We start from the raw sequence: 25,049 nt of genomic DNA, 5'->3' as shown, positions 1-25,049 counted from the left end.
CACTGGGGAGTCTCAGAATCCAGAACTAAAATAATTAGGTAAATCCACCCACTGTGACTTCCATGCTTCCAGGTTAACTTTACGGACAATCTACATACTTTTAATTGTCTGAAATATCTGATGTTTACGATAATTTGAAATACATAACAGATTATCCTGGTTCTATTATAAAATCTAAACGAGTAATTTAACAGGTGATTTTTCATATAAAGATATGAATTTTAAGATGTGTGGTGAGGGTAATTAAATGTTTAATAGGGCTAAAATTTTTCAAGTATCTGGAAAGGTTTTGCTTATTAGACACATATAAATTAGTTAAAAATAAAATATCACATTCATATACTAGGTTTTAAAAGTATAAAGAAATGTAATTAACTTTATAAATGAACCAAACAATTTTAAAGCCTTTTAAAATAATTATAATTTTTAAGTGTAATAGAAAAAGCTTACGTGAACATTGTAATTTTTTTATTTTTTTTTTAGAACATTGTAATTTAAAAATCAAAGACAATGTTAAATTTTTTAAAAGTTACACTACATGGAATTTTCTGAAAGAACACAGGAAAGTCCCAATTTACTGACAGAAAACAGACAAGGACGCTGCCACAAACGGCACAGAGCAGCTGGCACCGGGGGTAGAAGAGTGAGAAGAGGAGATGTGGGTCCCAGGAGATGGAGATCGTGTCTGTGGCCAACCTGCTTCTGGTCAGCATCTGGCCCCGTGGCGCCGAAGGACAGACCAGGGAGGGAGGACACGCCCCACGCCCCCTCGGGATGTGAGCCACGGAGGGTGTCCTACCAGTGCATACAGCACAGCGCCCGTGTTCTGCAGCATCACACCCCCGGCCACAGTCGCCAGCAGGATGAGGGGCTGCAGGCTTCCCACCCAGGGGCCACCACAGAAGCCCGCCATGCAGCTCTCACACGTGACCTGTCGTGAGAGGGTGATGGTCCCAGCACAAGAGGCGAGCGAGACCGAGCACTGAACAAGAAAACAAAGGTGCAGCTCAACAGCCAATGCGCACGTCAGCACACATGTCCTCCCAAGCACCCTCGGCCGGCGCCCCCGAGCCTCTCGTTGTAGCAAGGCTCACACTGTGACTCCAGGCAGCCTGAGAAAGGCACCCCCAGTGTGAACTTAAGAAAACTAAAGTATCAACTATTCGTACATGTACCTATTATCACAGAAATTATCTTCCAGAAAAATGTATCTAAAAACAGTCTTAGGTAAAAAAAAAAAAAAAAAAAAAAATCAATGGAGACAAGGCAGGACTATGAATATTATACACAAGTAACTCTCCTGCCTTTCTATATCCAAAGATATTTGCTTCTATTTAAACAGCAACAAAAAGTGCCCTACCCGGTTTGGCTCAATGGATAGAGCGTCAGCCTTCGGACACAAGGGTCCGGGGTTTGATTCCGGTCAAGGGCATGTACCTTGGTTGTGGGCACATCCCCAGTTGGGAGTGTGCAGGAGGCAGCTGATCGATGCTTCTCTCTCATCGATGTTTCTGACTCTCTATCCCTCTCCCTTCCTCTCTGTAAAAAATCAATAAATAGCAACAAAAAAAGTGGATTTGATTCTGTATAGTTTACTTTATACACATGTGGCAATTATTTTTAATAAGATTGTAAAATGATCTCATAAATTTACTTTAAATTGCATTTAAAAAATGGTCTCCAAAATAAAAAGCTCAAAGACATCACATCCTCAATTACACCCACCTCAGCAGAGGGAGGAACTTGGGGCACGTGCTGCTCACAGGGTCAGCAGCGCCTCAGGCACCTGCAGCCAGAGGTCTGAGGGGGACAGGAGGCTGCAGGGCCTCCGGCCTTGGACGCCAAGGTCACCCAGCCTGGAGCTGGCCTTGCTGCAACTGCGTGTACTCAGGACCCCAAACACGGGCCCACGCTCTTACCAAGTTCGCATTTCCTCTACCCAACAACAGGACACCCCACTTGAGACGTGCTAAAGGCCCCTCAAATTCCACAACATCTGAAACCGAGGCTGTCGCCCCTCAACTCCCGCCTCAGCCAGAGGCCTCGCACAGCTCAGGATGCGCTCAACATGCCAAGGCCGCCCTCCTTGCTTCCCAGGTCCAGCCACGGCCTGCCCGGCCCACGGCAGCCGCTGAGGGCCCATCGCCCTCCCCCAGCTTCTCCCACCGGCCCTGCCGCTGCTGGACCACAGGGCTCTCAGCCTGGGTCTGCCCAACGCTCCTGCACAGCAGAGCAGGCTGCACAGCCAGCTCCTGCATCTCCCTCGGGAGTCCTCCCAGGACCCACACCAATTCCACGCTGGCCTCACATCTCTCTCGGCCATGACCAGGTGCGTGCTGCCTGCTACCCACACAGCACCCCAAGCCAGGCCCCCTCCCTGAGAGGAGCCGCCCAAGCTGACGAAGGCCTGCCTCCCCAGGCAGCACACGAGAAGCTGCGCTCTCCTTGCTGAAGGAACACCTATCGCTCCCTGGGACTGGCCATGTCCACCTTCTGAACATGAAGCTTACAATCCAGACTCCTGAAGAGGGGTAAATGCCAAAGCGGGCAAGAGGCCACAGCCACTGTAGATAAGTAGTTACATCTGGCTGGTGATTTTTAAACAACTGTCTCTATTTAAACTGGACCACATCTGTAATGCTTCAGCGTGGTCTTCGGTTGTTTTACTTGGAATGACTCCTAGATTTCTAGTGTTGCTCATCCTTACTTTCTGTGCTAATAGGATAGCCCTTCCATGGCCCGACGCGTGTCAAAACTAACAGGCTGTGGCACCTTTATGAGAAAAGCATAACATAAATGTGGTGTCGCTGCCACACCGGATTCCCTAAACCGTCACCTGAACACAGCCGCCGACAGCTCTGGGTAAGACCGGGCAGCGATTGCATAGCCGGAGGGAATTCTGGGTGCTGACTGCTGAGTCCCAATTTATCGGTCCGCCAGACAAAATCAATTTCAAAACAGACAACTATGAATGACAGCAGTCAGTACCTCGATGTCCACTTCGTGCAGACATCCCACCCAACGACACACTTAGGGATGCTCGGGGCCACCGGGCAGAAGGCCAGGTCCGTGTGGACAGGGCCCCACCCTCACCTGCTCACCACCGAGGTCCCTGAGCGGCTGGGGGAGCCACTGCCATCACACCCCCAGAGTCTGACCCTATTTGGGAAGCCCAAGTGTCTGATCCCAAGTCAAAGTGAGATCGTTTCCTAAGTGACGTTTTGTTGGCTGGGAAGGTCCGTCAGCAACGAAGACAGGACACAGATCGCGGACTTGTGTTCCACTAATGCACCACTGCCTCGATGCAGAGGCCTTCATAAGGTTTGATTGGCATTTATTTTTGGGAAAACTGACAGCCTAGTAAGTCCAACCATAGGTCCATCTGGCCCACTTCTCGGTCCCAAGTTGTGGGAAAAGATCAGTTGTGAGAGGGCTAGGAACTGTACACCTGACATGAGCCAGACCAGTGGGGAAGGGGGCTGTGCTTTCTGTGTAGCCAGGGAACCCCAACTTTGTCCCTGGCACCCAAACATGCCCCTGGATTGTGTCCTCGGGCAGCTGCCCAGCCCACTGACAATGTGAAGTTGCTGGACTTCTCTGTGTCCTCCCGCAGAACTGAGACAGAGAAATAAAGACCCCAGCCCGCCTGGCCACAGGAGCCTCACTGCCAGCACCACCCACACACCTGGCAGAGCCCCACCTGCCTTCATTCCATCCTCAGCACAGCCTTCCTCATCTATCCCAGTGGTCGGCAAACCGCGGCTCGCGAGACACATGCGGCTCTTTGGCCCCTTGAATGTGACTCTTCCACAAAATACCACGTGCGGGCGCGCACATACAGTGCGACTGAAACTTCGTGGCCCATGCGCAGAAGTCGGTTTTCAGCCTGGGCAAGTCTATTTTGAAGAAGTAGCGTTAGAAGAAGTGGGGGGTGTCAGTCGGTCGGGCGACGGGAGACGCGGCGCGGGGGCGGTACACTGTTTTGAGGTACGTTCACTGAGGTCGATCCTTTCCAACTCTCTCACTCACACTCGTCTATCTGAAACAAGTCTACAAGACGAGTGTGGACGGGAGAGTTGGAAGGGGTCGACCTCAGCAAACGTACCTCAATCAGATTGAGGACGTTTTTAGCAAAGGCCAGCTTAGGAGGACCCTAATGAAGTTAATCACAATGTACCTACCTAGATAGTTTAAGTTTAAAAGATTTGGCTCTCAAAAGAAATTTCAATCGTTGTCCTGTTGACATTTGGCTCTGCTGACTAATGGGTTTGCCGTCCACGGGTCTATCCTGGCACCGTCCTACTCAGGAACCTCTGATGGCCCCTCCGTAGCACCTGCAACATCGGGGACTGACACTCAAGTGCAGAGAAGAAGTGGCCACCAGCACTCCAGAGGCTGTGCGGCTGGACGGGGTCTGACAGGGAACCTGAGCCACCCCCGAGTGGCAGTGGGAACCCTTTCCTCGTGCGTCACTAGAAAGGAATTGGATGTGCAGAAAGCAAAACAGCTGAGAGGGAGAGAAAGCAAGACGATAGGTTTCTTAGACAAGAAAATTTAAAATGAGCCTATCAGCTCCAATTAATCCCAAGAGGACAGGAGAGCTGTGACTGGGCAGGGGGTAGGAGGGTGCAAGGTTGGGTTGGGCCGGCTTCTGCCACCCCCACCCCAGGGCTCGTGGCTGCCAGCTAACCATCAGCCCTTCTCCAGACTCTTCTGTGTGAAAGAGAAGCCTGGGCTTCCAGCTCAGACATCGAGGACCCAGAGGACAAGGGACAGACCTCTCGGTGGCCATGCTTTGGAGGAGAGGAGGCAATATATGGAGTAGAAAGTCTTTGCCCTACACTTTCACAAAAAGTCATTATCAGAGAAAAAAATTCAAAGACAACTCTTTCCAGATTCAACAGGTTTAAAATAAGGAAACTCCTCAATAGCTTTGAACAAAAACCTTTCTCACGGTTCCAATTACACACTGCCAATGCATGGCCAATACATAAGATTCCCCGGAGGGCTTCCTTTTGGCAACCGGAGTCTAGCAACATAATCTACACACCCTCCTCTCTAGACAGCATGTCATTTGTCTACCAAGTGCCTAAGGGCACAGCAGCCTCCAGGTGAGAGAACCGACTTAACCCTCAGAGTGCAGGCTTACAGTGTGCGCACCCCGGGGACAGGAGGGGGCCAGGAGGAACCCAGGCGTTCTTCGTAGGTGTATAAATCACCTGTCCACAAAGAAGTCATCACATAGCCAGCACAGAGTTTCGTCTTGATAAATCATAAATTATACTAATTTAAAAAACAAACTTATCAATTAAGGCATTCACTGAACTGGGCGTGTCTTTTGGACTGCACTGGGTGATTTTCCCAGGATGCACTGAGCCGCATCTACTGGGATACATTAGAATGACACCTCCCAGGGTGCACTGAGCCAGCATCTCCTGGGATGCCCCAAGATACACGAGGATATTTCCCAGGATGCACTAGGAAAACATCTCCCAGGGTACACAGGATGACATCTCCCAAGATGCACGGAGCCCATGTCCCCCTGGAAACCTCTGAGCCACTTCAGCACTCAGACCCCGAGCCTGCCTGCCCAGATGGAACCTAGGAAAGCCCCAGGTTTTGGGAAGTGGGTGTGGCCATCACCATAGACCTTCTGTTTCGGCCACCAGTACAAATAGCCATCATACCTTCCTCAAAAATGCAGCCCAACTTGCTCAGAAAAAAAGCCAGTGTTGCAACTGCTAGGAGACAAGAGGGAATGATGGACAGACTATCTGATTCCATTGACATTTGGTTTTCAGTTCCCACAGGACACTTCCGAGAAATTGTCCCAGAGGCCCTCTGCATGCAGGGGTGCAGACTGATCCGCCCTCGGAGGGTACGGGACCCCAGCCCACCGACCCTGCGCTGCCCTGGCCAGGCCCGTGTCCACCATTCTGTGCTACTGGGGCGGGCCCTGACCAGAGCCTCACCTGTCTGCACAGGTAGGTCACATGGCCCGGCTGCAGCTGAGAGCCAAGGCTCATTGGTCAAGGGGCCAGGATGGGAGCGCTCTCTCAGGTGCCCTGAAGATCACGTGAGTTCCCACCACATGCGCACACGATGCAGGCTCAGTGGGCACCGCTGTGATTACAATGCCCAGCACAGCAGGCACAGCAGCCACTGGCCCTCACGGGAGAGGGGGGATCACAGGAGAGGAGAAGCCACTGCTTCAGGAACAGGCGTCACCGTCCCACCTGCAGGACCTTCTGAAATGACGGACAAGAAGCACCGTTCCTCTGTGTGACCGTGGCCTAGGCCCTAGGCCCTTGGTGTCGAGGGCCGTTCCCGCCACGCCCCAGAGCCAGGGCCGCAACTGAGCCTGAACCATGTCGGGTGGGGGAGGGGTGCAGGAGCGCAAGGACAAGCAGTCAGGAAGCTGATAAAACTTAACGCTGAGCATCTCCACTGAGCTCAGGTCTCTCTGCATTTACAGAATTACTAAGCGTGCGGGAAGTGCATCTGTATAAGCGGTGTTGGCTGGACGCCACATCTGACTGGTGACCAGCAAGGACAACGTCGCTGGTTCAGAGGTCAACGTATCACACAGGTTTTATATTCTGCGCACAAACTGTATTTCATAGTGGAAGTCAGACCCCTTCACAGAACCTAGGAGGGTACAGGACAGCCCTCACCCTCTACCACTCTGTCAAAGAAGAGGCCACAGTGACGAGGCCCCACGGGGAAGAGGAGTGACATCCCTGGGGCGTCCGTTTCACTTTTGAAACTGCTCCTAAGGACAGATTCATTAGGAATGTCCTGGATTGAGCTGCGAGAGCGATGCACAACGAAGACGTTTCTGGGTTTAATCCTGCAGATCTTACAGTTCCTCTACAAGCTGTCACTGCATGTGACTCAGCCCAGAAGCTGCCAGCAACTCCATAACCTGGTGTCCCCCACCTCACCCACCTCCAGCATCAGAAAGCTCCACCTACTCTACCAGATCCTCATTGATCCTGTTGGAGGAAACAGGACCCCAAAGAGCTGCGTTCAGATGGCCATGTGCTGGTTCCCAGGGCGCAGCAGGGATGGTGGCCGCACATCGCCTGCTGCCCTGGAAATGAGATGCTGTCCGCTTAGAAACAACCCTCAGGTGGAAAATGCAATCTTCAACCAACATGCTCCCTTTTCAGTTTCCTCAGTCCTGAAACCTGACTTTCAGACACTTTCTCTAAGGTCAGGACATTCCACTCCTTGTAAGTCTCCTGTCCGGAGGAAGTGGCAGCTGCGCCTGCGACCAGGCTCCCAGCAGGAAGGAGCGGGCGGCCCGTCACTTCATCCGGCTGGGACACAGCACCCACAGGGGCTGAGCACACGCTTTGCTGAGTCAGGGCTGTGCCTGAGCAGCTGTCACCCCATCAGCAGCAGGTGACAAGCAGCACCACAGCGCCTGGAGCAATGCCACCAAACAGCCCCGCTCTCCCCGCATGGGCCATGGCTCATTAAATTCAAAGGAAACGCCACTGGTACCCACTCGGGGGAAGCTGTCACATGGAAATTCCAGGCATGATCCTTCCATAAGAGTTGACCCATCCCCAGATGTCACCGACACCTCGTCCAGGTGCCCAGGTTCAAGGACACACCCACTGCGTATCTCAGAGCCCAGGGACTCGGGACTCAAGAGTCCTCACAAAACAACAAAACAACAAAGGGATGTAGGCGGCGACCTCGAAGGAGAGAGCTGGTGCCCACAGAGGCCCCACAGCGTGGACAGTCCCCTCAAAGCCAGCGGCACCTCCTGGTTCACTGTTGTCATGCTGGGGTGCTGGCTTCCCAGCAAGGCCCCGGGCCTGCGCCCATGTCTGTGAGTTCCGAGCAAAGGTTCTTGCAAGTTCAGTGCCCCTGCGATTCCCTCCAGGACCCCCTTCAGCGAGCGGAGACAACGTGCTCTCACTCGCTCGCTTTCTCTCTCCTACCCCAGCTGGCAGACCACACCGGGACCAGCGCCGTCCACTCTGTCCCTTGCCAGAGGCCAGTGGAGGGGAAGGAACTGAGTGTGGCGAGGGGCACTCCGCCCCGCTCTGCTCAGCAACAGGCCGCTGGTGTATGAACCGCCCACAGCTGATGACAGAGCGGCCCAAGTACAACAACTTGAAAGAAGCGAAAATAAGCAATCAGGAGAATTAAAGGCTTAACCAGGAAGTCAGGGACCAGTTCTGCCACTGACTCATGGCCTTGGATTCCCAGCCACAGCGGCCAGGCCTCCACTGGCCCCAAGAGCGTCCCCACACACAGTTTCAGAGCTGGCGGGCCTGGAGGATCCTGCCATTCAAGACCCCCCTCACTGAGCAGAGGGTCTTGGACCCTGACCTACAGAATGCACAAAGCCCAAGAGGACTGACTGCCCAAGGCCAGAGGGTCAGTAGGACGGAGCACGAATGTGCAGGTGACAGGCCATGAGCGTTTGGTAATGACAAGCCTGCCACTGCGTTTAACCAAGTGACCACCACCCACTTCTGAATCTCTCCTGGTCCCTGGAAAGATGGGCCGTAGACAGCCAGGGCAGGTGAGTGTGGGCAGCATCTTCTGATCAGAGCCTGTCACGGCCACACTGCCTGCAGCCAAGCCCCAGCCACTGCCTGACCTCCGCCCACCCCATGACCTCGCCCTCAGGCTTGGCCACGCCTGGCAGGGGTCCCACTGGGAGGGGGCAGAGCTTGGCCTCCTCCTCCCTCCGTCCAGAAAACAGCAAGCCACCCCTTTTAACTCCCCCTTTCGCACCTACGGCCCTTAGGAGTGCGTGTCCACCTCCAGCCCATTCCAGTCCCTGAATCAACTCTGAATGAGCTCTTGATCCCACTTCAGGGCCTACACTGAGCTCTTCACAGCACCCAAACTAGAGCAGTTTCCTCGCCCTGAAAGAAGTCTCGCTGCTGTGCAAGAAATCAAAGCCTCTGTGTTTTCTCACGTGGTGTGATGTTGGGTCCACTTCTCAGGACCCTACCACAGGCTCGCTTCCCACAGAGCTGGTGACCTGGCGCTCAGCCTCTGCCACCCCCGGCTCTCAGAGGACACGCGTGGGGCTTCCCGCGGCTCCCCCGAAGGCTGAGGGAGTAGCCTCCACACAAACACGTCCATGCTGGGCAGCCTTTCTCCAGAGAGGACAGAAGCATGAAAACAGGTACAAAGAAGCCATGGCCACCTCACCACGGGCACAGGAAAAACATCCACAGGGCACACCCAGCCAGCCAGGCAGTCCTGGGGCCATGTCACCGGGAGAAACGCTCATGTACTCTCACAGCAAACCTGAAATTCAGGTACACGCTCCTTAGCCCCACCTAGCAGGCCCGTCCGTCACACCAGCCTCCTGTCCTCGATGCCACAGTGGGCATGCTGCTTGCAAAACAGACAGCAACAAAGCTGGGAAAGTGTGGAATTACACTTAGTAGGTTTCTTCCAGGAAGCAAAATTTCTCATTAAAAGTTTCATAAAAAGATTTTCTATTGAAATAGCATAAATGTTATCAAAGTGTCTAAAACAACAGAATAAATTATGTGGACAGACATTACTTCCTGAGCACACTGTGTATAACTAACACACACACAACTATATCACTATGTCCGTTACTGTCACAATCTTAGTTTTGACCCAAACTATGAATTTCACCTCTTAAAGTAACAGATAAAACCATATGACACAGGCCTCACATGGCTCCCACACATGCATGGACAGTACAAATTCTAAACACTGATTACTTGGACATGCTTTCTGCTTTTTCATTCAACTATGAATTCTTTCATAAAGAATCTCAGTTTAATTAAAGAGTACCAAATACCGAAAAGTAAAAGAAGTTGATAGCCTTTGAAAACCCATCTAATGTATATGTGTATACCCACATACTCCTGCCCCCAAAAATGTGCACACATTAAAATAAAGAATTTAAAAAAATTACTAGAAATGGCAATGCAAAGATATTATCAAGAGAACAAAAAATCAACCCACACAATGGGAGAAATTATTTGCAAATCATTTATCTGATAAGGATCTAGAATCCAGAATATACAAATCAACAACAAAAGACACACAACCTAATTTTAAAATGGGCAAAGGACTTGAACAGACATTTCTCCAAAGACACGTACACATGGCCAACAAGCCCGTGGAAACATGCTCAACATTATTAATCGCTTGGGAAATGCAAACCAAAGCCATATGAGATACCCTCTAGTTTAGGTGCAATCAAGAAAATGAAAATAACAGGTGCCGCTGAGGACGTGGAGACTGGAGCCCGGCACTGCACACCGCTGGTGGGTGTGGGGTGTGGGGTTGGGGTGTGGCGTGTGAGATGGTGCGGCTGCTGGGAAAGCATGGTGGCTCTTCCACACATAGACAGTCCCCGTAAGATGGAGCATTCCACGCGGGACACAGGCCCAGAGAGATGAAAACAAGCGTTCCAACAAAACGCTGCTGCATATTCACAGCAGCTCTACTCAGTGGCCAAATGTGGAAACAACCCAAGTGTCCGTCACCTGTGAACAGGGGAAAGTGGCCGCTCCATACAGTGGACAGTGCTGTTCAGTCATAAAGGAATGAAGTTCTGACACGATGCTCAGGGAAGAAGCCGACACAGAAAGGCCACGTCACATGACCGCCTGACAGGAAAGGTCCCGGAGAAGTAACCCATAAACACAGGGTGCAGGCGGCTGTCGGGCTGGGAGGGGCAATGGGCTGACCGGGTTCTTCTTCGGTGATGACAACGTCTTGGAACTAGACGAAGTGATAGTTGTGCTACACTGTGAATGTACTAAATGCTACTGAGCTGTTCACTGTAAAATGGTTAGCGTTCGTTGTATGATGTGAATTTGACCTCAATTAAAACAACCAAATAAGAAATGACTTTTAAGAGCAAACACCTTTGCCTCCCTCTCCTGATAATTCCATCCTGAAGCCATCAGTCTGGCAGGGAAGGGCAGCACCACAGCAGGGACAGTGTCGGACACGCAGGGGGATGGGCACCGGCAGGGGGCTGCCTAGCCTGGGAGCCCAGAACCTGAGCGGGCGAGGGCAGCCCCTTGATCTGTGAGAAATAAACGTGGCTGATCAAACCCCACCCCTCGCTGTCTTCTGTTGGTTCCTTTATTGTTATGGTTTTCACTGATGTTATCTGCAACCTGGGGGCGGGGGTCTCATTTGTTAGTTGTCCTTGTTCCACTGAACTAAGTGGTTTCTGCACCGATGGCGACCGAGCCCAGCGCCCAGCAATCGCTGGTGAAGGGCACCTTTTCACAGACACCCAGTGGAGAGAGGATAGAGCCACAGGACACCGACAGGGACACCTCACCATGAGGGGGACAGGAGGCGAGGGCAGGGAAACTGGGAACCCTCAAAACTTGGCCCTGGTGCCAACCCTGAATCACTTTCCCAGCGGAAGACAAAGCTCGGTTTCAAGTTTCACTTGAGAAGCAAAAGCCGCAGCCCAATCGCACAGGAAGGGCAGAGGGGGGTAGGGTCCCGCAAGAACCTCTCCCCTGCTCTGCTGTGTCCCCAAGGCCCAGTCCCCCAGGGCAAGAGGAATCCACTTCCCTGCCCCTTGCCCCACAGGCTCCTTGGGGACAGGCATCGGAGGGAGGAGCTGGGGCTGTGTGCCAGGCACAGAGCTGCCCGCAGGCCACACACCCTGAGCCGCCCGCCGCTCCCCCACTCCCCCTCTTAAGGTCTGGAGGGGTGGCTCCAGGTGAGGACACAGCCCACAGGAGGCCTGGGAGGAGAGGGGCAGCAGATCCCCTTCTGGCCCCCTCCCTGAATTAAAGCAGCTCCAGTTCCACAAAAAGTGAAATTGTGGCATCACTGGAATAAGAAGCAAGTGACAATGTGGGCAATGAGTTATTCGACTGCTGGATGAGGTAACAATCCACTGATAGTCTGAGGGCTTTTGAAGTGAGAAACCAAAGGCATCACCTGAGATAGACAGCTCAGCGCCAGCCCCGCCTCCTGGCACGCACAGCGGCGGCGGGGCTGGCCGGCTCATGCGCCCCTGGTCCAAGAAGGGGGGTCCAGCCCAGCTGGTAGGCTCTGAGTGCAGGGGGGCAGGGCCTGGAGTCCTCCTCCAGGCTGACAGGCCTGGCCTCAGTCCACAGAAAAAGCGCCTTGAAAGCGAGACACCAGCCAGGAGCCGGAGCTCAGGCCACAGGGTGACCCTGCTCATCACGGAGACCTGGGCAGAAAGGGGGGCTGCGGAAACAACGGGCGTCCCACAGAGAACACGGACGAGGAAGGACAGTGCCACCAAGTGTGCCTGTCAGTCCAGGGCCATCTCAGGACCAGGGCTCCGGGAGCCCAGACACAACCCAGTCAGGAACCCCGTCACGGAGGAGCACACGGGGCTGAGGCACAGGGCACAGCGCTGGGGTCCCCTTCCGCTCGGCCCTCTCAGCAAGAACTTGGTGAGCAGTGTGTGAGCATGTATCTGTGCGCACACGCACACGCATACACACATAAGCTGCCATAAGACACTTGAAGCTGCCCTGCCCTCCAGGAGCCTGGAATCTGCTGAAAGGGACCCCACGGCGATGCCACCCTGTGCTCCTGAGGCAGCAGCCATCCAGCCTGCGCCCCACCCCACTGGCCTGAGCTCCTCACATCTCACAGGATCCCTGAGGGCACAGCTCACACCTGGGGAGGCCTGAGACAGCCTCAGCCCAGGAACCACCCCTGGGGCTGGGCCACGGGTGCAGAACCTTAGGAGGGTGTTAGTTCGAGAACTGAACACATGTGGTCTTGGCAGCTGGTTAGGACTCTCCAACAAGTAAAGTTAGAGACACTGAAAGGATGCCTCTGAACTTCTGTAGTTTTCCTCTCCTTTCTCCTTTCCTCGTGAGGCAGCGCCAGAAGGAAAGCAAACCATTAAGATAAGAACCATCTCATTTCCTCGTAAGTGACCCGTTTCCTACGAAGGTGTCTGCTCTGACACATGCCATCCCCCCACCAGCACGGGGAAACCCACGAGCGGATGCCCAGCACATCTCCCTCCGACAGGACGGCTGAGGCCGCCAGGTAACCCAGCCAGGTAACCACCAAGTCACAAGGGAGCAAACGGTGGACCCCAGACCTGAGTCAAGCAGCTGGCACTGAGCACAGCCGTGAGGACGGTGCTGCCACGAGGACAGAAGGGGAGGGGAGGGCCAGTGACGGGTGGTGACGGAGAAGAGGATGGGAAGGAAGGTAAGCTGCCCAACACGGTGGAGCAGAGTCGCCGAGCCGCTCCAGGCCTCACCTTAGAGGCAGGACGGGCTTTCAGCCCACACACCAGGGGGACAGGTGTCAGGTCACAGCAAAGATCTGATGCTGCAGTGGGAGCCTGCGGCACTGACCCCCTGCAGGCTGTGCTGCTGGGACGCCCATCCCTCTCACACCCAGATCCATCCCGGCCCAACAGGCAGGAGCTCAACTGAAATCCTGACCACGTCGGTCCCCTGGTGCAGCTCGCCGCTGTCAGCACCGCGCAGGGCAGCACTTCCTGCTGGGCAACCCTCGCGCTGCCTGGGGATCCTGCTCGGCCCTCGGACGGGGTGACTCCCCCAGGGCTGCCCGACTCTGAAAACAGGCTCCCAGCAGCCGGCATTCGCAGGCTGGACGGCTAAGGGAGGCAGCGTGCTCAGCACAGCCCCACTCCATAAATGCTCAGGAAGCAGACGCGCACAGCACTCACCGTCGAGTCCAATGTCAGGGAGGTGGCCACTCACTGTCGAATTCTGACCACTTGTCTGTACGCTTGAAATGTTTCGTATTAAAATGTTGGGGGGAAAGAATCAGGAATCAGAATGGCACCAAACTTTCAACAGCAGTGCTGCCGGCGAGATGCCCCGAGAACATTTTCAAACCTGCAGGTGAAGGACTCCAGGCCTGGGATTCTCTACCCAGCCGAACAAACTACCAACCAGGCAGCAGGGAGAGCAAAGACACTTTCAATCAATCCTTCTCCAAACCTTGCCTCTCTTGCACTCTTTCTCAGGAGCCCACGACAGGATGACCAAAATAAAGGGTCAGTCCACAGAAAATCTAGGGGGATGAGGAAGGCAGGTGAGAAGGAGTGAAACTCATTTCCATAAAGGGAAGTCAACAGATAACACCCAAAACTGGAAGCAGCAAGGGGGGGGTGGAGGGAATGGAAGGAGCCATGGAGAAATGTTCTTGGGAATCCAGGAGGTAAATACCAAAGTACTCAGCCAAGAGAAAGTCCAGGTGGTGCCCTGGGTAGAGAGACTGGGAGGGGACAGCCTCCCGCTGAGAGGTGGGCGGGCACCCTCTCCTCACCTGGGCAGGTGAAGTACGCCCTAGCCCCGTGGTCAGCAAACTGCGGCTCGCGAGCCACATGCGGCTCTTTGGCCCCATGAGTGTGGCTCTTCCACAAAATACCGACTTCTGCGCATGGGCCACGAAGTTTCAATCGCACTGTATGTGCGCGCCCGCACATGGTATTTTGTGGAAGAGCCACACTCAAGGGGCCAAAGAGCCGCATGTGGCTCGCGAGCCGCAGTTTGCCGACCACTGGCCTAGCCTTCCTGAGGACTGGACGCTTGGTCTTTGCTCTCCCAGAGTCCTGAGCCAAGGAAGACTGACCACCTCCTGGAGCGGCCTCGGAAGGGAGACGGCCTGGGGAGGGAGGACCCAGCCGCCCTCTCCAGGACACCAGGCAGGTGAGTGAAGCCATCCTGGGTCCCCCGTCTAGTGCACCTGCAGCTTGACACCACCCACGGCCTCAACACCCACAGAGCACAGGGCTGGCAGGGCGGAGGCCAGCCCAGACTCTCGACCCACATCACCCAGACATGACGCAACAGCGGGTAAGGCACCAAGCTTCGGGTGGCTTCTTCCCCCGGAGCGGCAAGGGGAGCAGCAGGGATCCGCTGCTTCCTGTGACAAGACTTTCCTCTTTAAAGTACATGATGTCGAATATGGACAGAAGTAACTACAGATATTTTTAAAGAATTCAACCCAATGGTAAAGCCTTAAGTAAAATCTTAAGCCTTAAATTTTTAAAGAAATAAACGAACAAAAAAACCCAACACAGTATGTGCCTGGGAAGCCCGGCCCTGTGTCAGGAACACCACACGTGGCTGGGTCTGACCCAGCTCACAGCCTCCCCTCCCGTCCCCAAACTGACATCACATTCCAGCCACACTAACAGTGGGACACAGCCATGGACTAAAGAGCAAGCAGTTTAAGCGGGGAGGGGGGTAAAAGGGCTCAAAAATTGTCTTAGTTATTATTTTTTTAAGAACGAAAAGGGTAGAGAGGGTGTGCGATTCCCACGGCAGCTGCAGTCCCGCCCTGCAGTGAGCTAGGCCAGCGACCGGTCCCGGGCAAGCGCCAGCAGGTCCCCGCGGGGAGGCAAACGCTGAGCCTGTCTCCCTCCCTCGCGGCTCTCGAGGAGGACGAGGGAGGACAAAGACGGCCAGGCACAGGGTAAAGGGCGAAAGGCAGCAGCTGTCTCCTTCAGACCCAGGGAGAAGACACCAGAGTGTCGGCCTCCACCGGGGGGACGTGGTTCAGACCAAATGCCGGTGTTTGCCTGTTGCTCCCTCCATGCGCTGGAGCTGCCGGAGGAAGGGCTCACGTGCTTCTTCATTACAACATCACCTATTTATGGGCGTCTGACCTGTGCCCTATTCCTCTCTATTCTAACCAGGAACACATTGGATGGACCCTGTGGTCCTGATGCCGGGCCAGCACTCCACGGCGCTACGCTGGCACTCACCAGGGAAGCAGGCAGCTTCTGGGAGGCACAGAGTGGTGCTCGGCTTGGCCCATGGGTGACGCTGCTCTGAGGCAGCTCGGTGGGTGCAAACACGTGGGAGCAAACACATGAATCGTAGCTGCGGGCAGGAGGAATATCAGGTGCATCTCCAGGCCCTGAGGGCGCAACTCCTCCACTTAAACCCCTCCCACTGGGGCGGCCGCTCAGAGTCTGAGAGCAGCCGGTGGAGAGAAGTCCTGCTCCTGGGCACTGTCCGCCTCCCGCCGCGCCTCCCGCTCCCTGCACTGCCTGCCTCCGGTAAGTCCCTATTATTTCTTCTCAAATTCACCTTTTCTTTCAAAACTACTCTCGGCTGGATCTTAAACTACCTGCTCGGCAAGTCCCTGGCTGCCCTGCTGTTTTCCGAGATTACTTAGCAGGTGCACCACTCAAAGCTGACCATGATCACAGACCTTTTCACAGGGCGACGCTGCATTCCTGGCCTGGGAACAAGCTGACCTGGGAGTTAAGTCCCTCGTTTCTACCATAAAACCCACAGTCCAAAACAGAACTCCAATTTCTATTACTGCTTATATGTTTCCTCGCCTTAAAAATAAACTATAAGTTTCAACATAAAAGATCATATATATACATAAATGTGATTATACTGCTGCTGATTTTATAGTTTCTTTAATTTTAAAACCTTTTAAAATGTTAAAGTTTAAAATAAGTGCTGTTTTAACATAAGGTTAAAAAAAAAAAAACTTAACCCAAGAGGATCCCTCTGTGTCAGAAGGAAATGTGTGTTGCTTCTCTTATAAAGGTTTGCATAAATCTGTATATTAGAACAATTACTGACCAAATTACTGGCCAAGTGTGAGACGAGACCTCGTTTGAGCACAGTCTGTCTGCATTTCTACCCTAATTTCTATTTGCATGACCAGAGTCTTCCCTGGCTTTGAACTGGTTTGGTTTTGTTTCCGTGCGGGCAGGCACCATGGGCTCCTGGGCTCTGGTGACAGCCCCCAGCAGAGCATTAAAGCTGTGCCCTCACTGTGCAGAGCGGTCAGGGACGCGGGGCCTCGGCTGAAACCAGGGGCCCCTGGCTGTTCCCTGGACCTATTCTCCCAAACCCCTCGCGGGAAGCGCCTTTCCCCTAGGTCACGGTGGTCCTGAAGGTTACCCTGCATTGTAAAGAACCAAAAGTCTGGGAAGGGAGTGGCGGTTAATCACTGGAAAAGCTCCATTGGAGTAAAACTCACAAATCTTGTTCTTGCAACACCCTAGTGGGTAGGCGACAATGGCGTGTCCCTGAGTTATGCAATAACGCCACCTCACAATATCGTAATTATAGCATGCCCTTCAGAACGTTCCACCTGACGAGGCCTCTGCCAGACTCCGGACACACCGAGGCAGGGTTTCAGTGCACAGGTTCACGGCATGATGGGATGGCTGCCCAGCCCGGCACAGCAATGTTCCATAAAGTTAAGCTATAATTACCTCTATTTTGTCCTATCAAAGTTTTTTTTTTTTTTAAATCTCCTCCTCTCATCTATTTTTCAGAGTTCAAATTCCTCAGAAACTTTTTAAACTTGCCAACCACTCACTATTCTCCTAACCACCGTCTCGGCTGCCACAGTAACTGTCCATACTTGGGAAGCCATCAGAGACAGTGAGAGGCAGTGCCCTGCTTCACAGCAGGCAAACAGCCCTGTGGCCAACTGAGACCACATGTAAGCAGTTCTGCCCGGACGCCTGGGGAGAGCGCACGCCCTGGGGAGAGCGAGGCAGGGGGAGAAGGGAGGCAGCCAGACGCTGCTCCCAGCTTTTCCCACAGGCAAAAAAGCCAATCAGCTTAGCAAAAGCAGATGTTTAAAATGCTTGAAAAGTCACAAAAAGGACACTTTTAAATGAAAAGAAAAACCTCTGTGAGGGCTCCAGCCCCTGTGCCTGTCTTCAAGTCACTGCCTCCCACTGACCTCTGCCTTCGGCGTGGACCCTGGGGTACAGCTGCTTAGTCTGAAAGGACAGGATGGTGGGGGCCCCGAGCGGAGCCGCTCAGGCAGAGCAGGGGCCACGGGCCAGCTCCCTCCGAGCCGGCAGAGACAGCCCAGTGGGAGGGCAGGAGGGTGAAAACACAGTCACAGAAACCTTGCAACAGGCAGACGTCTGAATTTGAAAGATGCTAACATGGAAAGCCAAGCCACAGGGTCCTGCTCTATTAGCGCCTCGCTATGCAGCTCTCCAGAGAAGTGTTAACTGAGAAACATGCGTCCCAGGAAAAGGAGAGGGAAGCACCTCTCACGTCCCCCAGAGAAATCTTCCTCTGAACACAACCCACTTCCTACAAACAGTTAAAGCGCTGGACTGGCCTGTTGTGGCAACAATGCCCTTTCTGGGAACACCTGACACCAGCAGCTTCAGTTCCAGTTCTGCCATCCTGTAACCCGTCCCTGGGCAGGAGAGCTCACGGACATCCATCATTCCATAGGCTGCCCCTCGAAAGCCCACAACAGCCTCACTTTTACCCCCCTGGTTCCTCTGGCGTGACTGCACTTTTATAGCCGAGTGAACTGCGCCTGTCTCCTGGGCGCCTGAAGCCGCTGTGCTTCTTGTTGTCATTAGCGACTGTGCCACCCTGAGGCCAGTTCACCCAGAGTGGCACAATCGCCACTGCTGCACCTGTGACTCCAGTGCCGGCTGTCCTTCCAGCAACGAAACCCGAGGACCCTCACCTCCCACAACACGGCACCAAGGGTCGGCCCCTGCAGCCTGTCTACTGTACTTTTGTGCCAACCGACCAGACAACAAGCAGTCTAGTCAACATTTGAGTGAAAAAGTACATATTAACATAAAACAATCATTTCCGAAAGTATTCTTTTGGGTAATACTATAACGTACATATAACTTGCCTCCTATAAATCTTTGAGAAACCTTAACCAACGTGGGTCTATTTATATTTCGCCTAAAAGTATTAGCAATGTTAGATGAGACTGCTTCTAAACCTGACATCATTTTCTTAAATCCGGAGGGAACTTTCCGCTCAGTTGCGCTCACGTGTTTTAATGCTGGAGGGGGTGGATCCGAGTCCACTCTCGGTATCGCCGGGATTCAGGGCTCGCACCTGATAAACGTTTTGCAACTGTCATCATTGGGATGGTGCTGCAGCTAGTGATGAAATCACCGGTGTTCAGGTCTCTGCCATAACACATCCTATACAACCCTGGGAAGCTGACTTGCAGAGATTCTCACGCCTCCAGAAGCAGAGAGCATAATGAGGCGTGCCACCACAGGCCCCGCTGACTTACTTATCTGGCTGGCCCGGCACTGGCTGGAGTCACTTGATGACGGGCGGCAAGGAAATTGTGCTTTTATCACCCGGAGAGTTTCTGCCCCCCAAGGTATGGACTGATCTCATAAAGAATTATTTCACGTCTCTGCTAACTAAGCGGGGACATTAGAAAGACGCAGAGCCAGGATTACGAGTGTCATCTGCTCGGCTTTGACACGGCCGTGCAACTCCTGGCCGCACGCGCTGCAGAAGAGGAGGGGGATGAATGTCTCGGGGGGAGGACCCCGGGACCCCTCTCCGCGTTGTGGGGCAGCCAGCCAGAAGTCTCCTTTCACATCCAATATGCGTCCCTCAGTCCCATCTGGAGAAACTCAGAAGGCTTAGGCTTCAGCAAAGCCTCATTCTACTCCAACCGCCTCCGTAAACACACACGTATTTGAAAGAACTGGGTGATAAAATAGCTCCACGGAGGCAGGTTGTGGGTGGGAGAGTGGTTCTTTGTATTTTTAAGAAATAAGGATACATGAGCAGAGAAACCAGTTTGCTGAGAATAAAATCAGACGGCGTTCTTAGAATTTAAGGTATCCAGTGAAAATTAAAGCTCCACCCTCCCACCTCCACCCCTCCTCCCGAAAGGGGCCCATTACCTCATCTCCCGAGTGTGGGACCCAAGCAGCTACCTTGTGCTGTGAAAGCAAGTCTCTTAGGTTCCCACACAAAGGCTGCTTTCCTGTCAGTGCGCCCCCTACCCCCACCCCCACCCCCGTGTGGAGAGGTGACTGTGTGTGAAATCCGGCCACTCTTGTTCAGGCCTTAAATCAAAGCTGCAGCTGAAAAGTTCTGTTAAATCATTTCCTTTGAACCTTGCATTTAAGTGCTTGAAAATACACAGAAGCTAGAGACCTTTTCCTTTTCCCATTTTTATGCAAATGGTAGTGCTCACACCTCAGGGCGCCTTCCCCACCCACATGTTTCTCTGGGACACAGTCACTCCAGGGCTGGTCCTCCCAGATCCACGTCTCAGTTTGGCAGGAGGCAGGCTGAGAGCCCAGGGTGTGTGTGTGCGTGTGCGGAGCCTCTGAAGGAAACTGGGCTGAGACTTGCAGTGCAGCCTGGGGGTGGGGGGTGGGGGGACCCTAAGGGAAAGTAACCTGAAGGCCAGACACCCAGCAGCCCAAGCTGGGACCCAAGGCCCTGGGAGGGACAGCCCTGCCAGCCACTTGCCAGACCTGAGTGGGTGTGGCCCAGGGCCCGCTTCCTAAAGGTTAAAAGCTGAATGGCTCTTACCATGATCCAACCGTCTCTAAAACAGGCACCATCACTGCCTTCCCCGTGGCCAGAAGGGCTGCAAGGCTCTGGTCCTGCCATTTGGAGGCCAGGCCAGGAAAGAGAGGCAGGCACCCCTGCCACGCTCTCGGCCTCGCAGAGGCATCTGTGTTTGCTGGCCAGGCAGGGGCGGGGCGCTGCATGGACCTACCCCACACCACTCACCAGGTGGGCAGTGGAAACAGGCAGTGACCAGAACCAGACGTTGGGTCACTCACAGGCTCCCTTGACAGCACCTCAAACCACGTGAGTGTGTGGAGCCCACGTCTGTCTGTACTAGAGACGACGTAACTGTCTGTGACATTAGTAGCTTTAGGGTGGGATCCAATTTGCAAAAGTATGTTTAATGCCTGCACGTAGACTACAACCTGCTTAAACAGGGCAGCCCCGGCGAGCAGTGTTTCCTGAACGTCATAATTACATGCTCCCCGTTCTAAGGGAGCACACACGCACAGCGCCAGGCCCCCGGCAGTCACGTTCAGCAGTCAGACCACGCTGTGATGTGACTCAGACCAGAAACTCTGTGGGCGTGGTCGGGGCGGGTCCCAGCCATCACTCAGCCCCTCAGTCCACAACCTTTCTGGCATCTGAGGCCTCAGGTCACAGAAACAAGGTTCCCAAAACTCAAAGAATGACAGGTATTCTCAGAACTGACACCAAACACTCCACACACCACACTCCTCTTGGCCCCAAGGAAATTCAGGTCAGATTTGAGAAAACAGAAATCGTGGTTCTGAGCGGGCAGCTCACCCTGCCCCACACCCACGGGGGTGGTTCCATCTTACATCGCCTGCATCTCCAGGTGCCTCGGGTCAACCCCCCAGCGATCACTGTGAGGACAGGGCTGCCCCACTGGCCCTCCAGCCAGTGTCCTGTCACTAAGGCTCTGCTCCTCCTTTGCAGCTCCCAGTCCCCCCGTGAGCGCAACTTTCCTGGGCAGACCCGCAGCGCGTGGAGCTGGCTTCAAGTACGAGCGGTGGGAAGCAAAGCAAGAGCACGTCTTTAAAACCACCACGTGCGAATCCAACAGGAGCCAGCTGTGAGCCGACCCCTGGAAACGGGAGCCTGAACCGGAAGAGGAAAATGAGCCTTCTCAAAGAGCGGAAGCCCAAAAAGCCACATTATATCCCCCGGCCTCCGGGAAAGCCCTTCAAGTACAAGTGTTTCCAATGTCCCTTCACCTGCAATGAGAAGTCCCATCTCTTCAACCACATGAAGTATGGTCTCTGTAAGAACTCCATCACTTTAGTCTCGGAGCAAGACCGTGTCCCCAAGTGCCCCAAGTCTAACCCTCTAGACCCTAAGCCCACGCATCAGCCGGACCCCACAGTGAAGCCCACCGCCTCCAAGTCTGTCACACACAGCCTCCCCCACTTGGACACCAAGCTCCCACTCGGCCTGGCCAAGGACGATGCCAAGGAGAATCTGGAACTGCAGCTGCGGGGGCCCCACAAGGGCCCTGGACAGAAGCCTGCTCTCCACAAGGAGGCCGAGCACCGGGGTCCAGCCCCAGAAGCCACGGCGGGCACCCCGCCTGCTCTGGAAGGCGCCGGGCGGCCGTCGGCCTTTGTTCCTGTTGGAGAGCACAGACTCAAAGGCCCAGAACACGCCGAGGCTCCCGAGGCCCTGGCACTGCCCAGCGCCACCGCCAAGGCCACCACGTTCCACACCAAGTCTGCATTCCACGCCCCTGCCTACCCCTGGAAAGCTGGCTCGCCTTTCCTCCCGCCTGAGTTTTCACATAAAATCCCACCCACAAAGGGATTTGGGGCCCTTTCCCCTTACATGCACCCCACAATTCCCGAGTACTCGCCCCACTTTTACACGGAGCATGGACTGGCCACCATCTACTCCCCTTACCGACCAGCCGGGAGCTCACCCGAGTGTGACACCCCCCTGCTGTCAGTCTACGGGGCCCAAGACCAAAGACACTTTCTGTCTCACCCGGGGCCGATGCCCAAGCACTTGCACCCGTCCCCCTTGACGTACGACCACTACCGGTTTTTCCAGCAGTACCACCCCAATCTGCCAATTCCTTATGGACTCTACAGACCGGAGTCTGCCTTCTCCTCCTACGGCCTCAGACTCCCGCCGGTCCCTGGTATTGCACAGGATCAGCGCTCTCACCTGCTGGAAGAAGCTGCCCTGGCCTACCCAGCCTCAAGTCCATCCAAGTCAAACCCTCCCCACTCCCACAAAAAGCAGACCGCGCTGGAGAAGGAGAGTCCGACCGCCGAGGCTGAAGACCCTCCCAAAGACAGGCAGAGGGGCACAGAAGGGACCAAGATGAGCCCACGTGCAGGCAGCGCGGCCACTGGCTCCCCGGGAAGGCCAAGTCCTACCAACTTCCCACAGACAAGCCAGCCCTGCACTGGGCTGGGGGGCCTCTCGGACACGCCCACGGCGAGCGCCCTGGGAAGGCTCCAGCAACCAGAACGGAGCCTCACAGCCTTCAAGCCCATCCAGAAAAGCACCGAGCGCCCACACTCCCAGGCTCCAGAAAACAGAGACGACCCCCCACAAAGGTAAGGACGTCTCCTCTTCAGAACCCCCACAGCGTGTCTCTGGCTGTGCTCCATTAGCAAGCTTAGACTCCCTCTAAAAGCATCACGCAGCCCTAGCCGGTGTGGCTCAGTGGATAGAGCGTCGGCCTGCGGACTGAAGGGTCCCGGGTGATCCTTAGTTTGATTCTGGTCAAGGGCACATACCCGGGTTGCGGGCTTGATCCCCAGTAGGGGGCATGCAGGAGGCAGCCAATCAATGATTCTCTTTCATCACTGAAGTTTCTATCTCCCTCTTCCTTCCTCTCTGAAATCAATAAAAGTGTATTTTAAAAAATAAATAAATAAAAATAAAATGAAAGCTTCACACGGCAGCTCTTCTACATGACATCCCTGCTAAGCCTTCTCTTCTCTTTGCCTCTTTCAGCCTCGATGCCATGGACATCGACACTCCGGCCTGGGCAGGCAGCAGCGTGGAGGCCCTGCCACCCAGCCCAGAGGACGGCTCCAGGATAGCCCCGCTGAACCTCTCCAAGAAACCGGAGGCCAGACCAGCAGCAGCTCACGGCCCTCTGTACACAGACTTCCCAGAGCTGCAGGACATGCCTCTCAACCTCTCGGTGAAGGACCCCTGCAATGCCCTGACCCTGCGGCCTTCCCCCCACAGCCCAGCGCCAGAGGTGGAACCTGCCACTGCTACTGATCAGAAGACCGGGCCGGAAGGTTCTGGAGATGGGCCAGGACATACAGAGACGAACCAAAACAGCCTTGGCTCTGATGAAGTTCCAATGACCAGCCCCACTGGGAAGGCCCAGGACACACGGGCCGTGGACAACAGCGACGAGCAGAAGCAGACGGCAGCCGTGGCCCTCTGCCAACTGGCAGCCTACAGCCCGGGCACCGTCCGGGTGGGCGATGGGGAGCCTATGGCCCAGGAGTCCACCTGCCAACAAGACACGCCAGCTCTCAGTGCCACGGCGAGCCAGGAGCCTCAGAGTGACCTCAGACCCAAAGGGCAGAAGAGGACAAGCCCACGGGATTCGGGGAAGTCCCAGCAGGGAGCTAAGAAGACAAAGCTGAGCGACACGGCCAGAGTGTTCACTCTCCGGAAAAGGACTCGGGTGTCCTAGTGCTGGCTCACGGCAGGAAGAGCTGGCACAGCACACACCTCTGAAGCAGGTCGCAGGGCAGCACATCCGCCACGGCCCTGCATTTTTTATCTGGTCCATTTTTACAGCAGTTTTTTCTTCTCAAAAAACAAAATACACATAAAGAGAAAAAGAAAAAAAACACACAAAGAGCTACGATTCAGCTCACTTTTTGTAAATATTAAGCATGAATATTATAAGGTGCTTCCGCTTGGGACTGTAAAAATATTTGAATGACTCATACTCTAAGACTGATGAGTTAGACACTGGCTTTTATTTTTATAATAAAATGAATGAAATAGATTGGACTAAAAGGTAACTTTCAGGTATAAGCCATGTCATAGGAAATCTTTTCTTATAAATACAATTCTTACACTAGAACAAATGGTCTCAACTGTATCATTAAATCTACTGTGTTGTGAAGTAACAATGACTGGAAATGCCAGGAGCAGCATTTTCAGCACCAGCATTAAAGTGCTGAGGACATTGTGACTTGCTGTGAGTAAATAATACACCAACATCAAGAGGCTACTTATAGAAATAATTTATTTCCAGGAGGGAAAATGTATTACTGGTGGAGCTATTATCAATACAGTCCATTCCATATAATGTTACAGTGAACTTTCTGATTCATGCAGCCTCACTTTCCACTTCCTAAAATGATGTATATATTGCCAATTTTCCAATAAACTCATAAACTTTAAGGGTACACAAAATGAAGACAAATGTGAACTCTGTGTTATATTTTAGAGTATTCTGCCATAATAAACTCAGTGAAAAAAGAGACTAGAGCTGAGGCAACAATTAAAACAGAATGAGAATGAGTGTGAGTGTGTGTGCACCTGTGAGCGTGAGAGGCGCATGCAGCCCAGTGGGCACCAAGCACAGGCATGACCCACCTGGCTCCTCTGAGCCTTCCCCCAGGGCCCTGGGCCTCGGGGCGCTGCAGGAGGGCGAGTTTCCAGAGCCTGGCTTCCTACAGGGCTGCTGAGAGGGCCGGCGGGCCTTCGAGCTCCTCCTCCCCAGCCTCTTCACAGCAGCCCTTTGTTTCTCCCACATGTACCCCA

The 25,049-nt window shown here is 53.9% G+C and overlaps 2 protein-coding genes across 9 annotated transcripts in view; one reads left to right on the top strand and one right to left on the bottom strand.

Annotated features, from left to right (window-relative positions):
- The window catches only part of TBCD (tubulin folding cofactor D), a 100,795-nt gene that overhangs the window by 43,416 nt on the left and 32,330 nt on the right, over window positions 1-25,049 (bottom strand). The gene's annotated exons all lie outside the window — the stretch shown is intronic.
- On the top strand, window positions 15,410-24,766 carry ZNF750 (zinc finger protein 750). Of its 4 annotated transcripts, none has more exons than XM_036303632.1 (4): window positions 15,410-16,033; window positions 17,279-17,448; window positions 21,237-22,858; window positions 23,262-24,766. In XM_036303632.1, exons 3-4 carry the CDS (start codon window positions 21,417-21,419, stop codon window positions 23,962-23,964), a joined length of 2,145 nt encoding a protein of 714 aa, XP_036159525.1. In that variant the 5' UTR covers window positions 15,410-16,033; window positions 17,279-17,448; window positions 21,237-21,416; the 3' UTR covers window positions 23,965-24,766. The 4 variants fall into 4 exon arrangements, with proteins under 4 accessions (XP_036159525.1, XP_036159524.1, XP_036159523.1 ...); XM_036303631.1 differs by having other exon boundaries at window positions 17,279-19,116; XM_036303630.1 differs by having other exon boundaries at window positions 17,279-19,588.

Source organism: Myotis myotis, unplaced genomic scaffold, assembly GCF_014108235.1.
Source record: "Myotis myotis isolate mMyoMyo1 unplaced genomic scaffold, mMyoMyo1.p scaffold_m19_p_38, whole genome shotgun sequence".
NCBI lineage: Eukaryota > Metazoa > Chordata > Mammalia > Chiroptera > Vespertilionidae > Myotis > Myotis myotis.
This window is presented reverse-complemented; position numbering and strand designations above follow the sequence as displayed.